A 14435-nucleotide genomic window follows, 5' to 3' on the forward strand; every position below is an offset into this window, starting at 1 on the left:
AACTCCAGGCTTCCCTCCAGCAACAGGAATGGAGGCATTTATAGGGAAGGATGGGGGTGGATTTCTGTTGGGGGGGAGGGCAGAGGGAGAGAGAATTTGCTTTGCTTCAGGATTTCTGGTCCTGGTTAACAACCTGGAAGAAGCTTGTTTGCATCACTAGATTTGGAACACAGTGAAGGCACACAACTTGACTTCTGGGGGTTAATCAGATTGACCGATTGATAACAGTGTTCCCTAATCTTTCGAGGTTGGTGGACCAGAGAGGATGGCGGTGGCTGCAGGGGTGGGGAGAGAGGGTGTGGTTTCATGCACACACACACCACTTTCTGAAATGCAGCTTTGCACGCCCGCACTTGCACACTCACCTACCATTTCTGTGGCTGGCTCCAAATGCGTGGCGGCCCCACACCGGGCTGTGGACCGAGAGTTGGGGACCCCTGTCTGGAGTCTGTTTGGCACCAGTGTCCACTCTGAAGCCAAGGATGACCCTTAAGTGCTGGTACCACCTTCCGGTCCCCACACTCACCCCCACTGCCTGGTCATCAGAGCTCGGAGGCCCCAGATTTCACCTCTTTCTGCTGAATGCCAAGTGATTCTTCAATAAACTCCCTCACCTATGAGAGGGGAGAGAGCCATCATGGCCTATTGACAGAAGGACTCGCTTCCTTGTTCCTTCTCCTCTTCTTCCTCCTTGATTTCCTTCCAAGGGGAAGAAGGCAACTTTTGGCTTGTGGCACAGAGTGTCTATTCTTTGTGGTGCTCTCTCGATCGATTGTTAACCTGCCAAAGACCAACAAAACTGCTGCTCTGGGAGTTTTGGGGATCCCTGTTAAGAGCCCTGAGATCCTGCAGACATGGCACCTGGGTTCTCTCTACCCACTCCATGGGTAGAGGCCCAGGATTGCCACATTAGGAGAATTGTCTTAGCAAACATAGTCCTCTGGCAACTAAGTCCAGAAATCATGGATACAGCTACTTAAATTTAATTGAAATATGAGAAAAATCTCTCTGGGGATAGGATCTGTCCAACCGTAGAAGCAGTCAGCTATGGCTAGAAGATCCTTTTTACCAAATCATGTAATGCACTAATTGCTCAGAGTAACTCATGCCTTGGTCACCGCCTATTTGGACTACTGCCATGTGCTCTAGATGGGGCTGCCCTTGAGGCCCACCCGGAAATGTCCACTGGACATGAAGCAGCGTGTAAGCAACAGGGGCCTCTAGGTCTGCCCACGTAAGATCTCTGTTGGGAAAGCTGCAGCGGCTTCACATTTTTTTCTGAGCACAATTCAAAGTGCTGGTCTTTAGCCTTAAAGCCTTGTGCTGATGATCTTGGGACTCCCCCCATGGAGCCCCTTTCCCTCTGAAGTTCAACCAAGCCCCACCCTTTTAGCCTTGGAGGGTGTAGCTTCTCCCCCCCCCCCCGAAGGCTGGGAGAATATTGGCTGATTTCAAATCAGAAATCTGATTGGGTGCCAGGTTTTTGTTGTGTTAGATATATACTATAGTTTCTGTACCATTTTAACTTTTGATTGGGAGTAGGTTATAAGATGGGGGGAGAGGCTATACAGGTAGCCCTCAAGTTACAACCAAAATTGAGGCCAATATTCCTGTTACTAAGTGAAACACTTGTTAAGTGAATTATGCTCCATTTTACGAGCATTCTTCCACAGTTATTAAGTGAATCACTGCAGTTGTTAAGTTAATAATATGGTTGTTAAGTGAATCTGGCTTCCCCAGTTGTTTGTCAGACGGCCGCAAAAGGGGATCACAGGACCCCGGAGACACTGCAACCGTCACAAATATGAGTCAGTTGCCAAGCGTCTCAATTTTAATCATGTGACCCTGGGGATGCGGCAAAGGTCGTAAGTGTGAAAAATGGTCACAAGTCACTTTTTTCAGTGATGTTGTAACTTTGTTGTAAGTCGAGAACTACCTGTACAGCTGTTATAAATAAATAAATAAATAAATAAATAAATAAATAAATAAATAAATAAATAAATAAATAAATAAATAGGAGCAGTTGTCAGTTGCCAGGGCTCATCTTTGCTGGAATTGCACCCCAGCTGCTTCCCGCAACATCTGGGCTTACTTTTCTTCAGCTGAACGCACAACTTGTCCTCTGAGTTATTGGGCTCATCAACCGCCCAGGCTACGTAGTTGGTTCTGGATCTGTCTGTCCACTCCCATTGGTCTTTCTGTAATGACAGGGGAGCCACGTTAGCCAATTGAGGAAGGGGCTCTGGCTCTTCTGGGTCCAGATTAGAAAGGAAAATTTTGGGCAAAAATAGATAAGTGGTTAGAAAAGATGATAGAAAAACATGTCAATTTTGAACCTGAACTGTTTTTTTTAGGTATAATATCAGAAAAACTTGATAAACAAAGCATAGATTTCATATTGCATGTATTAACAGCAGCGAGGATTATATTTGCACAATGTTGGAAAAATGAAGAAACATCGCGAGACGAAAATATAATTAGGAAGATACTAGATTGTGCAGAAATGGAGAGATTTTCGCTGAAGACTAAACAGAAAGAAGACACAGAATATTATGAAACATGGACTTTATTTTGCCAGTGGTTTGAAAAAAGAAGTGGAGATTAAGAATGTAATCTTTACTGTTAAGTAATTATACAAATCCAGACAACACGATGTTTATTAAGGACTAAGAAAATGTAAAGAATAGAAAATCAATAAAATCTTTTTTTAAAAAAAAAGAAGAAGAAAGGAAAGTTTTCAGGTTTTAAGGGTCTCTCACTCTCTCTCCAACTGCTCCCTCAATCTCGGTTGATCTGGAGCAGCTGAGGAGAGTTATACATGGTGACTGTTCAGATTCTTGTGGAGGGCTAGCATGGATTAAACTTGTACTCATTTGAGCAACCTTGGTTCCTGATTTCATGTCCTGACAACTATGTTGCTGTCACAAAAAAACCCAACCCAAAGCAAAACACTACACTTGTATTCACAAAGTCACCGGGAACTGAGCTCAATTCCAGGGAAACATTTTTTTTCCTCTACAATCAAGTGTCTTTCATGAATTGAAAATGTAACAGAGCACAAGATGTTCTGTTGGTAAGAGAAATGAGTAATTTCTTCACAAAATAAATGAAGGGGAAGAAAGAACAATCCTCCCAGGTTTGGGACTCGCAGTCCCCAAATTAATGACCCACCGGAGTTTGAAGAAGCTTTAGAGGCCATTCAATGGGCCATAAAGAGGAAGGCAGACTGAAGGATGTATGTGAGATGGCCTTGATCCTGAGATGGGGGGGGGTCAGAGTAGAATTGGGCCCATTGTGGCTTTAAACATACCAGTTGTCAGGTTTCGAGGTCGTCTCAAATAAATTGCATTTCAAACGAAGTCTTTGATGAAAAACTCCCATTTATTAAGCACGACATTCCAACTCCGACTCCATCGTAGCCAACACTGACTTCCTGACCCAAAACCCTCCCTTTCCTTTCCCCACTCCTCTGCACTCATTGGCCATCTTCCAAGTCACTCTACCCCTAATCTACTGCTCCAGCTCAAAGGAATTTCCCCCCTCCCATCCCATCTCCTAGGGGATATTATCTCCAGGGAAAATAAGTAGGTGAAAAGTCAAACGTCCCTTTCCAGACACCTCCGCTTCTCCTTCTTATGTCAGCCCTAGAGTAAATGCAGCTTGAAGTGCTGACACCAGTCAGTTCTCCAAGTGGGCCTGAATGGTTGGTGGGAGAAATGACAGACAGCATAGGAGTAAATAACATTTTTCAGAGGTTTTGTCCAAGGTGAGCGTTTTTATCAGAGAGATCCCAACCCCCCCATTGGACGATCCTTCAAGAAGCCCCATAGAAGTGGTAAATATGGATTTGTGAACATTAACAACAGAAAGAGACCTATTTGTTATAAATAGCCCTGGGTCTTGTAACAGAGAAATAAGATTAGACCTAAATTCCATAATAAGCTAAACAGGAATGAGAGCAATTTCAGGGAGGAGAGTGGGGGAGGTCTCATCAGGAAGGGGGTCAGAGGCAAGAGCTCTCTCTAGACAGGAGAGTCCCAGTTGGAACTCACCAGTAACAGAGAAGGCCACTACCAGTAAGCCCAGGGTCACAAAGAGAATTGCCCCATGGTCTTCTCTCCTGCAGAGAAGAGCAAAGAGTAGAGTAGAAGAAGGGGGAGCAAGGACCTTGGGAGGGACTCTTCAGGAAGGGCAATCCAACATCCAACCTGTGACCAAGCTGGGAACACCACACTTTGGTTTCCACTTTTTCACTAGCCTAGCTGGACATAAATTCTCCCTCCTTGGTCATCCAGCACCCTTGGTGGGTCACGGTGGATCCTGCATTGCTCCATAAAAGGGATAAGGGCCTCCCCTGGAAAGCCTCCCCTGTGCATCTCTTTCTCTTCCCCAGAGATCTCCGTATAGATCCCTTGCTCCCTGACTCCTGCAGATCCCCTGCTGGAACCTGGACATCAGGTGCAGCCCCCTGGAAAAGTCCCTTCAGCTGGAGAAAGAGGCACAGAACGAACTGGTGCAGGGGCCTCACCTAGAAGGTGCCCACAGGTGGGAGAGCCACACTCATCTATCCTTTTGCCTCCTTGGGTAGCAGGTCTGCTCAGTGGCAGCTGAGTTTTGTGGATGCATGTTAAGATCCCCAAGATCCTGTAGACATGGCACCTTGGTTGTCTCTGCCCACTCTGTGGAGTTTATTTGAGGCTCATGATAGCCACATTAGGAGAGTGGTTTTAGCAAACACGATCCTCTGGCAACTAAGTCCAGAAATCATGGATACAGCTACTTAAATTTAATTGAAACATGAGAAAACTTTCCCTGGGGGTAAGTTCTGTCCAATAGTAGTAGAAGACTTTCCATCTGAAGGTGATGGGTTCTCCATCCTGGAGGCTTCCCAAAAGAGGCTTCAGAGATGGCAGAACTGATCTGCATTCTGCAGAGAATGGACTGCATAAGGTGATCACCCTGTGATCCTGTGATCCAGGGTGTAGGATCAAGGGCAGCCAGCCCAAAGTCCCTCTGAAGAGAAGTGCTATAACATGCTGGGTTATAGTTGCTCCTCTCCCGTAATCTCGTCACCATTTTACAACCAAATTGATCCCAATGGAGAGATCCATACACGGGGCAGAGTAGCATCTGGCTGAGAGATTCCACTGGGCGAAAGACTCAAGGTTCACAATTGAGACACCCAAGCAAGAAATACCCATTGCCTTTCAAAGCAGCTCCTCCTTCAGAGGAAGTGAATGTGCTTCCTCAGAACTTAACAAGATAAGTGTTTGAAATGTTACTCAAAGAAGTGATTCTGTGGCTGAGTGGTAACAGCTGCCACATAGATTGTTTTAACCTTGCTGGAGATGATGTGATGGAGACACAAATCAAATCAGCAAAAGAAGAAAGGTAGAAGAAGAGTGGAGATCTTGTGTGGTGGGTTGTGGAGGAATGTAGTCCGAAGTCACAGGAGGGAGGGACTCTTTCCCAGATGGCAAAGAGAAAGCAGGGCTTGGAATGTCTGGTGGGCACGAAGGAAAGAGAAAGCAAGGCTTGGAATGTCTGGTGGGCCCAGGAGCAAAACACAGCACACAGCACACAGAGCCTTTAGATAATTAACAACGAACTATATACATACATATACGTGGTAGATACCTTATCATACAGCTACAGACACAAGGAGAGCAATGAGATACACAACAAGAGAGAGATACACCCTCTAATGGTCACCTATATATAAACACCTCTTAAAACGGTGTGTTGTGTGGACCCCATCAGAGTCTTAATCCGGCGATTCCAGATGCTGACTCATTCCCATTGCTTTCAGTTACTTCCGCTTACAACCTTCCATCAGCTTACAGCTATTAAATCTACATTCCCTGACACAGACAGTAAATCTAGTTGCATATTACCCGAGATAGCTGAAGCTGAATTAACCCAACACATCTCACACTATACAAAGCCTCTTATGCTGGGGAGGATGACCTGTTTCCCACCATACTTGGATGCCTTAAGAAAAGGCTGGCTCCCCACCACATACCAGATTCAAATGATCCACCCATCCTAGACTAGGTTTCTATGTTGTGTGAAGGCAGTTACGCAACTTATCTTGCCAACAGCTGACTGACCACAGCCGTGGGGGTCCTGTGGCAGGCGTTTTTCTTGTTTAAATGTTTATATGATGCCTCCCCAGTGATGTTCAACCAACTCAGTGTCTATTCCATCCATATAATAAACACCGTTCCTACTTCAAAGATCTTCACCTCCTCCTCATTTGCTTATTCAGTACCATCTCATCTGAGGATCATGTCATCTACTACCGCAAGAGACATATTGCATTGACCATACATGAGGTTTCCTTGATCAAATACCAGCGATGTTTCTCATTGCCTTCTCCCAAAGGTGTAGATCCTTGCCTAGCTGTTGTCACTAAAGTGTTCCTCTTCCTTTTGCATCTTCTTTTGCTGATACCCAACAAATGCTTCTGATTACTTTAGCTGGGCACCTGGGATGACCTTGGGTGACCCTGGGAATGAATGCTCCCCAGCCTCCTTTGCTCATTGTTCGCAGGAAACCCCACCCCCACCCCCAAAGGAGTCGGAATAGCAGAACCTGGCAGGGGGGAAGTCAGAGTCAAGAGAAATTTAGTGGGTAACCTTGATTGTGTCATTTAGAGTGGAAGTTCGCCTGGTAGTTAGTGAAAATCCGGTCTAATAGCTGGTAAATTCCAGGATGATTAGAAGTGGAATCTTCAACGACCATCTCAGAATTTACCCATCAAAAAAAGATTTCTGCATTTTGGGAATAGGGACAATTAGAGAGAAGCAATGTGTTGGGTTAGGTGCTTGAACCTATGCATAGAGGGTCATTCTTGGCTTCAGATTGGACGGGGGTGCCAGGCAGTCGCTCTGGGCAGGAGAAACAGTGAGAATTTCATGACTACCCAAAACTTTTTCTGGCTTATTAGAGATGCCAAAACATTATATTATATGGAATCAGAAATATCAGAATGTATGTTATCAACCAACCATCCATTCATCCATCCATCCATCCATCATGTGATTAACCTTCCAGGAGTCAAATTGTGTGCCCTTATTGTATTCCAAATCTAATGACCCAAACAAGCTTCTTCCAGGTTGTCAATCAAGACGAGAATTTATTGGACCTCCTGGCCCATCAGGAGGAGCAAAGTCAGATCCAAGCTACATAAAACATCCATGAAGCGAAGGGGTGCATTGGGGAGATTTTGGCAGTCAGGGGGGCTTCCTTGTTTCTTCAGGTTTCATCACTGTGGAGCAGGAAAAGGAGCTATCAGCATTGGCAGAGAAATGGATGCAGCTCCTCGCAGTTCGAATCACTCCATTGGAAATATTCTGGGCAGGAAAAAGAAAGATTTGATTCCCCCTTTGAAGTGACTCCTTCATAGTCCCAAAAGATCATTTTGATGGCTTCTCCCTCATTCTTAGGAGATCATGAGGACACCACAGGTGGAGAACCTCACCTGTCTTAGGGCTCAGCATGTTGTGGCAACCCAGATAACGTAGCTAACCACCGAGTTAATTTTGTCTGGGGTTTTTAGGCTGTTCTTGTATTTGGTTTTGAAGTGTAGGAGGCATCTGTCAACTTTTCTCTTCTCTAGTCTTTTAGTGGCCGAGATTTGTCTGACTATGATGGGATAGACAGGGGTCCCCAACACCAGGGCACTGGCTCACTAGTGGGCGAAGAGAGATTCAGAACTGGGCAGTGGAAGTGGGAGACAAGCACAGGCACACATCCACACTTGCATGAGGTCGAACATGTCTGCACACACTCCATTTGCCAGCATGGAACCAGCACAGAACCCTCCCCTCCCCTCCCCCCACTTGCTGGTCCACAGAGCCAGAAAGATTGGGGAACTCTGGGGAAGAAGATTGATGGATATTTAAGCAGGAAAGAACATAAACCGGGGTCTCCTGTGAGAGTGACAGCCTTTCAGAAGCAGGTTAAGATGGAGCTTGTTTGTTTTATGATGAGCTGGTGGTCCTGTAATTATTTTCATAAACAACTGCAATTCATGAAGGAATGATGGCTTCCATTTTTAATGGTGTGTCCCATGGGCATTTTGTGTTCCCTTGACTGTACAGAATGTGGACTGTGACAGCTCACTGATCCAAGGGATAAACCATGGTTCACCAAGCAGCTCAGAGGGATGAAGCGACATAAGAGTCGGATGGAGCAGAACTGGAGGAAGGCAAAGAGTGAGGCCGGACAGATGCATGTAAGAGCCCATATGTGGTTCTATGTTGTGATGACAAGAGCAGCAACACTAATGATTTATCCACCCTTCTGCATCTTCAGGTAAGCAGGAACCGGGGCAGCCCTTTCAAAGTCACTATGAGGAACGTTCTTGACCTCTGTGAGATAAAGTCACTTGCCTTGCCTTGGAGTTGAACTCTGGCTGGCAGGCCCTTTGGAGGTGAGGGAGACCTGTTTGAGCCTTGCTACCTGGTGGAGTTCAGACCACTTGTGTTTCAAGAAGTGGGCAGGATCCTTGTGTCTGTGAGCTCGGCAAGCTCTGTGAGGGACTCTTGTCCCTCTTGGTTTGTTAAGGCCTCCTGGGAGGTGCCATGTGGTTGGGTGCAAGAGGTGATTAATGTCTTTTTGTGAGAGTTGGTGGCACTGCCTTTGTGAGAGGGGCATTTCCTCTTTTCTTAACTTGCATAACTGCTGTCCACTCTGGACCTGCTTCAGGGATTGTGGATGGGTTACCTCCTACCTCATGGCTGGTTCCAGACAGTTAGGTAGGAGAGGTGAGGTGTAGTGTGGGGTGGGAGTTGGGTTTGAGCCTTTCATCACTCCTCCAACATCTACATGAAACGACTAGGAGAGGTCATTTGTAGGTTTGCGGTTTGGTATCACCAGTATGCTGGCAATACCCAATTATATCTCTCCACCCCTAGCCAGACAGGTGATGCAATGGAGGTGCTGGCTGAGCGTATGGAGGATATAAGGGTCTGGATGGGGAGGAACCAGCTTCAACTCAACCCTACAAAGACAAAGTGGCTCTGGATTTCTGCCTCCACCCCCCCAGAACTGGTTGATACTTCATCTTTGACATTGTGCAGGTGACACCATGAGCTAGTGCATGATTTGGGGGTCATGGCTCCTGCTTGAGGAGTAAGGGGTCAGCTACAGCTAGGGGATCCTTTTAACAAATTCATTTAATGAACTAATTGCTCACTTGAGGCCTTGCTCACAGTAACTTGTGCCTTGGTTGCCGCAATGTGCTATAGATGGGGCTGCCCTTGAAGTCCACCTGGAAACATTCTCTGGACCAGGATAAAGCTGTGTGTACGGCAACGGTGGCTTCTAGGTTTGCCTCCATAAGATCTCTGCTGGGAAAGCTGCAATGGCTTCACATTTCTTTCCGAACGCAATTCAAAGTGCTGGTCCTTAGCCTTAAAGCCTTGCGCTGATTATCTGGGGGCCCCCTCTCCCTAAGCGAATCTACCCATCCTACCCAGGTAAATTGGGTGTTCTCCTAGTGCCTTCTTTTCAGCATTACCACCTTATGGGAGCTAGGAAGTGGGCCTTCCTTTCAGCAACCCCCCCCCGCCCCATGGAGAACTGTTCCCTCTGAAGTTCAACCAAGCCCTACCCTTTTAGCCTTGGAGGGTGTAGCTTTTCCCCCAAAAGGCTGGGAGAATATTGGCTGATTTCAAATCAGAAATCAGATTCGGTGCCAGGTCTTTGTTTTTGTTTGATTTATACTACAGTTTCTGTACCATTTTTTTGGTATAACCACTCCCACTTTTGTTGGGAGTAGGTTATAAGGTAGGTTTTGCTATGTAAGTGTTTTAAATAAATAAATAAGGTAACGCAATGGTGAAATTCAAAAATTTTCCCTACTGGACCTGTGGGCGTGGCTTGGTGATCATGTGACAGGGTGGGTGTGGCTTGGTGGTCATGTGACCAGGTGGGTGTGGCTGCACAACTGACTCACACATAATGTAAAAGCAGCAGGACTTCACACAAAATGGCCCCTGCAACAAGCAGGAATCTCACAGACCTTGGCACAGCTGATTTTCTCACAGCTGATTGATAGTTAAAAAAATGCTAAAAAATAAAATAAAAAAAATTTCGACATTGCCCTCTGCCAATTGTCACCCAGCTGATTGTCACCCAGCTGATCTTTGGAACTTTTTTAAAAAAAACTTTTTAAAGCATTTTTTTTACTACCGATTCGGGCGAATGGTAGCAATTACTACCAGTTCGGGCGAACCGGCCCTAACTGGTAGCATTTCACCACTGAGGTAAGGCCATCAGTTGCCAGGGCTCCAAGATCCTCATCCTTGCTGGAATTGCACCACAGTTGCTTCCCCAACACCTTGGCTTACTTGTTTCTTTCTCGAGCTTAGCACAGAATTTGTTGTTCTTCGAGGGTTCGGGTTGATCATCGGCCCAGGCTAGGTAGTAGAATCTGGATCTGTTTATCCACTCCCATTCACTTTTCTGTAATGACAGGGAAGCCATGTTAGCCAACTGCGGAAGAGGCTCCAGCTCTTCAGGGTCCAGATCAGAAAGGAAAGTTGTCAGGTTTTAAGAGTCTCTCCCTCCCTCCCTCCCTCCCTCCCCTCAATCTCAGTTGATCTGGAGCAGCTGAGGAGAGTTACACATGGTGACTGTTCAGATTCTTGTGGAGGGCTAGCATGGATTAAACTTGTACTCATTTGAGCAACCTTGGTTCCTGATTTCTTGCCCTGACAACTATGTTGTTGCCACAAAAAAGAAAGAAAGAAAGAAAGAAAGAAAGAAAGAAAGAAAGAAAGAAAGAAAGAAAGAAAGAAAGAAAGAAACAAGAAAGAAAGAAAGAAAGAAAGAAAAGAAAAAAACACTTGTATTCACAAAGTCACCAGGAACTGAGCTCAATTCCAAGGAAACGTCCTCTTTTCTCTACGATCAAGCGTCTTTCACGAATTGAAAATGCAACAGAGCACGAGATGTTCTGTTGGTAAGAGAAATGAGCAATTTCTGCGCAAAATAAATGAAGGGGAAGAAAGGACAATCCTCCCAGGTTGGGACTCGCAGTTCCCAAATTAATGACCCACCAGAGTTTGAAAAAGCTTCAGGGGCCATTCAATGGGCCATAAAGAGGAAGGCAGACTGAAGGAGGAGCTGAGTGTGTGAGATGGCCTGGATCCTGACATTGGGGAGGGGGGGTCAGAGGAGAATTGGGCCCATTGTGGCTTTAAACATACCAGTCAGTTCTCCAAGTGGGCCTGAATGGTTGGTGGGAGGAATGACAGACAGCATTGGAGTCAATAACATTTTTCAGAGGTTTTGTCCAAGGTGAGAGTTTTTATCAGAGAGATCCCGACCTCCCATTGGACGATCCTTCTAAAAGCCTCACATAAATGGTAAATATGGATTTGTGAACATTAGCAACAGAAAGAGACCTACTTTACTGGGATCATGCAGTCCAATCCAGACACTTTGACTACTTTTGAGATTCTCTGCGACATAATCGGCCATGTCATCTCTCTGTGTTGTGCTTTGCATGGAGGCGAGGTGGCAGCCTGCGTTTTGTTTCTGGCAGAATGCCTGAGATAAAGCGACAAGGGAGAAAGGCAAATGTGCTTGCGGGTGTTAGTTTGTGAAAGTGAGAAAAGAGCCAGGGAATCTGATTCCATGTCTTGACTGTGTTGACTCCCCTCAGATGCTCTTAATGGAATAACAGAGTTGGAAGGGACCCTGTAGGTCATCTAGTCCAACCTCCCCCCACCAATGCAGGAGACCGTACATCATTTCTGACAGATGGCAATCCAATCTCTTCTTGAAAGCCTCCAGTGATGAAGCTCCCACAACTTCCAAAGGCAACTTCTGTTCCATAAGTTGATTGTTCTCCCTGTCAGGAAATTCCTCCTTATTTCCAGATTGAATCTCTCCTTGGTCAGTTTCCATCCATTATTCCTTGTCTGGCCTTTGGGTGCCTTGGAAAACAGCTTGACCCCCTCCTCTCTGTGGCAGCCCCTCAAGTATTGGAAGACTGCTATCATGTCTCCCCTGGTCTTTCTCTTCACTAGACTAGCCATGCCCAGTTCATGTAACCGTTCTTCATATGTTTTAATCTCCAGTCCCCTAATCATCCTGGTTGCTCTCCTCTGCACTTTTTCTAGAGTCTCAACATCTTTTTTATAGTGTGGTGACCAAAACTGGTCTAGGTGTGGTCTTACTAGGGCTTTATAAAGTGCTATTAGTACCTCCCTTGATCTTGATTGTATTCCTCTGTTAATGCAATTTAGGATTGCATTGGCTTTTTTAGCTGCCGCTGCACACTGCTGGCTCATACTTAATTGGCTGTCACTAAGGCTCCGAGATTCCTCTTACAGTTCCTGCTATTAAACCTGGTTTCACCCAGTCTATATGTGTACTTTTGGTAGATTCTGCAGCTCTTGAGCAATTGAGCAATTGAGTGCTCACTGTCACTGTCCTACTGTCCCCATTTATTCGTATCAATTTTCTGTATTCATAATCATGTTTGTATTTATATCTGTTATCTTATACAAGTTTGACAAATAAAATTAAATAAATAAATAAATAAATAAATAAATAAATAAATAAATAAATAAATTCCTGATCTAGACTCAGGAGGTCAACTCTTGGATTCCCATCACTTCAGAGGCAAGGAGGTTTGAAGATGCCACCAGAGTTGCCAAATCTGTTGTCTAGATTATGGTCACTCAACCTTCAGGCTCAGCACTGCCCAACAGATACCGGGCATGAAAGCCCAGACCAGCATATCATCAGAGAATACTTGTGTTTCAGGCTGTCCTAAGACAATGGTCCTTGCTACCTTTCCACGCACAGAGCCTAGTGGCCCTGCACTTCAGCCCAGTCAGAGGGACTTGGGGGCTGTTCAAGGCTCTGCCTCGTCTTCTCCTCTGCCTGGGCTAGGAGATTCACAGATACTCAGCACTTCTAACCTCGGCATCATTCCAGTTCTTTTGTTCCTCGAAGAGCTTGTTGCAACGCTGATTTCTTGAGTACCATCCTTCGAGACAGGATTTTGGGGCTCCTGTGTGGGAAGAGAGGAAGCCCCATGAGAAGACGGTCAGGAGAGCAGGAAGTGGTGGGGGTGGAGGAGGATGCAAGAGCTTTGGCCTCTCTACACAGGAGAGACCCAGTTGGAACTCACCAGTTAGGGAGAAGGCCACGACCAGCAAGCCCAGGCTCACAAAGAGGAATTGCCCCATGGTCTTCTTTCCTTCCCTGCAGAGAAGAGCAACGAGTAGAGTAGAAGAAGGGGGAGCAAGGACCTTGGGAGGGACTCTTCAGGAAGGGCGATCCAACATCCAACCTGTGACCAAGCTGGGAACCCCAAACTTTGGTTTCCACTTTTTCACTTGCCCAGCTGGACGTAATTTCTCCCTCCTTGGTCATCCAGCAGCCTTGGTGGGTCACAGTGGATCCTGCATTGTTCCGTAAAGGGCAGAAGGGGCCTCCCCTGGAAAGTCTCTCCCGTCCATCTCTTTCTCTTCCCCAGAGATCCCCCCAGAGACCCCTTGCTCCCTGACTCCCACAGATCCCCTGCTGGAACCTGGACATCAGGTGCAGCCCCTTGCAAGTGTTCCCATGAGAAAGAGACACAAAGCATTCTCATGCTGGGGCCTCACCTGGCCACACTCACCTGTTCCTTTCTCTCCTTAGGTAGCAAGTCTGCTCAGTGGCAACTCCAGGCTTCCCTCCAGCAACAGGAATGGAGGCATTTATAGGGAAGGATGGGGGTGGATTTCTGTTGGGGGGGAGGGCAGAGGGAGAGAGAATTTGCTTTGCTTCAGGATTTCTGGTCCTGGTTAACAACCTGGAAGAAGCTTGTTTGCATCACTAGATTTGGAACACAGTGAAGGCACACAACTTGACTTCTGGGGGTTAATCAGATTGACCGATTGATAACAGTGTTCCCTAATCTTTCGAGGTTGGTGGACCAGAGAGGATGGCGGTGGCTGCAGGGGTGGGGAGAGAGGGTGTGGTTTCATGCACACACACACCACTTTCTGAAATGCAGCTTTGCACGCCCGCACTTGCACACTCACCTACCATTTCTGTGGCTGGCTCCAAATGCGTGGCGGCCCCACACCGGGCTGTGGACCGAGAGTTGGGGACCCCTGTCTGGAGTCTGTTTGGCACCAGTGTCCACTCTGAAGCCAAGGATGACCCTTAAGTGCTGGTACCACCTTCCGGTCCCCACACTCACCCCCACTGCCTGGTCATCAGAGCTCGGAGGCCCCAGATTTCACCTCTTTCTGCTGAATGCCAAGTGATTCTTCAATAAACTCCCTCACCTATGAGAGGGGAGAGAGCCATCATGGCCTATTGACAGAAGGACTCGCTTCCTTGTTCCTTCTCCTCTTCTTCCTCCTTGATTTCCTTCCAAGGGGAAGAAGGCAACTTTTGGCTTGTGGCACAGAGTGTCT

At 46.5% G+C, this 14435-nt stretch overlaps 1 protein-coding gene across 1 annotated transcript; it reads right to left on the reverse strand.

Moving 5' to 3' along the window:
• Positions 1–7293: 7293 nt before the first annotated feature.
• Positions 7294–13214, reverse strand: LOC139319638 (C-type lectin galactose-binding isoform-like). The gene is made up of 5 exons (XM_070947568.1): positions 13157–13214; positions 12945–13036; positions 11422–11562; positions 10359–10473; positions 7294–7355 (listed from the first exon to the last, which is right to left on the reverse strand). The coding sequence occupies exons 1-5, from the start codon at positions 13212–13214 to the stop codon at positions 7294–7296; spliced, it is 468 nt and encodes a 155-aa protein (XP_070803669.1).
• Between the last annotated feature and the right edge of the window lie 1221 nt (positions 13215–14435).

The sequence above is a fragment of the Pituophis catenifer genome, unplaced genomic scaffold, assembly GCF_029215685.1.
Source record: "Pituophis catenifer annectens isolate HBS135680 unplaced genomic scaffold, rPitCat1.0.hap2 SCAF_7, whole genome shotgun sequence".
Taxonomy (NCBI): domain Eukaryota; kingdom Metazoa; phylum Chordata; class Lepidosauria; order Squamata; family Colubridae; genus Pituophis; species Pituophis catenifer.

Bases quoted from the DNA above. Each gene is read 5' to 3' on its own strand.
- LOC139319638 (XM_070947568.1), bottom strand. From the start codon at position 13,214: ATGGGGCAATTCCTCTTTGTGAGCCTGGGCTTGCTGGTCGTGGCCTTC. The intron at 13,037-13,156 runs GTGAGTTCCAAC...CTTCCCACACAG, and splicing joins CGTGGCCTTCTCCCTAACTG to GAGCCCCAAAATCCTGTCTC. The intron at 11,563-12,944 runs GTTAGAAGTGCT...GCTTTATCTCAG, and splicing joins AGAACTGGAATGATGCCGAG to GCATTCTGCCAGAAACAAAA.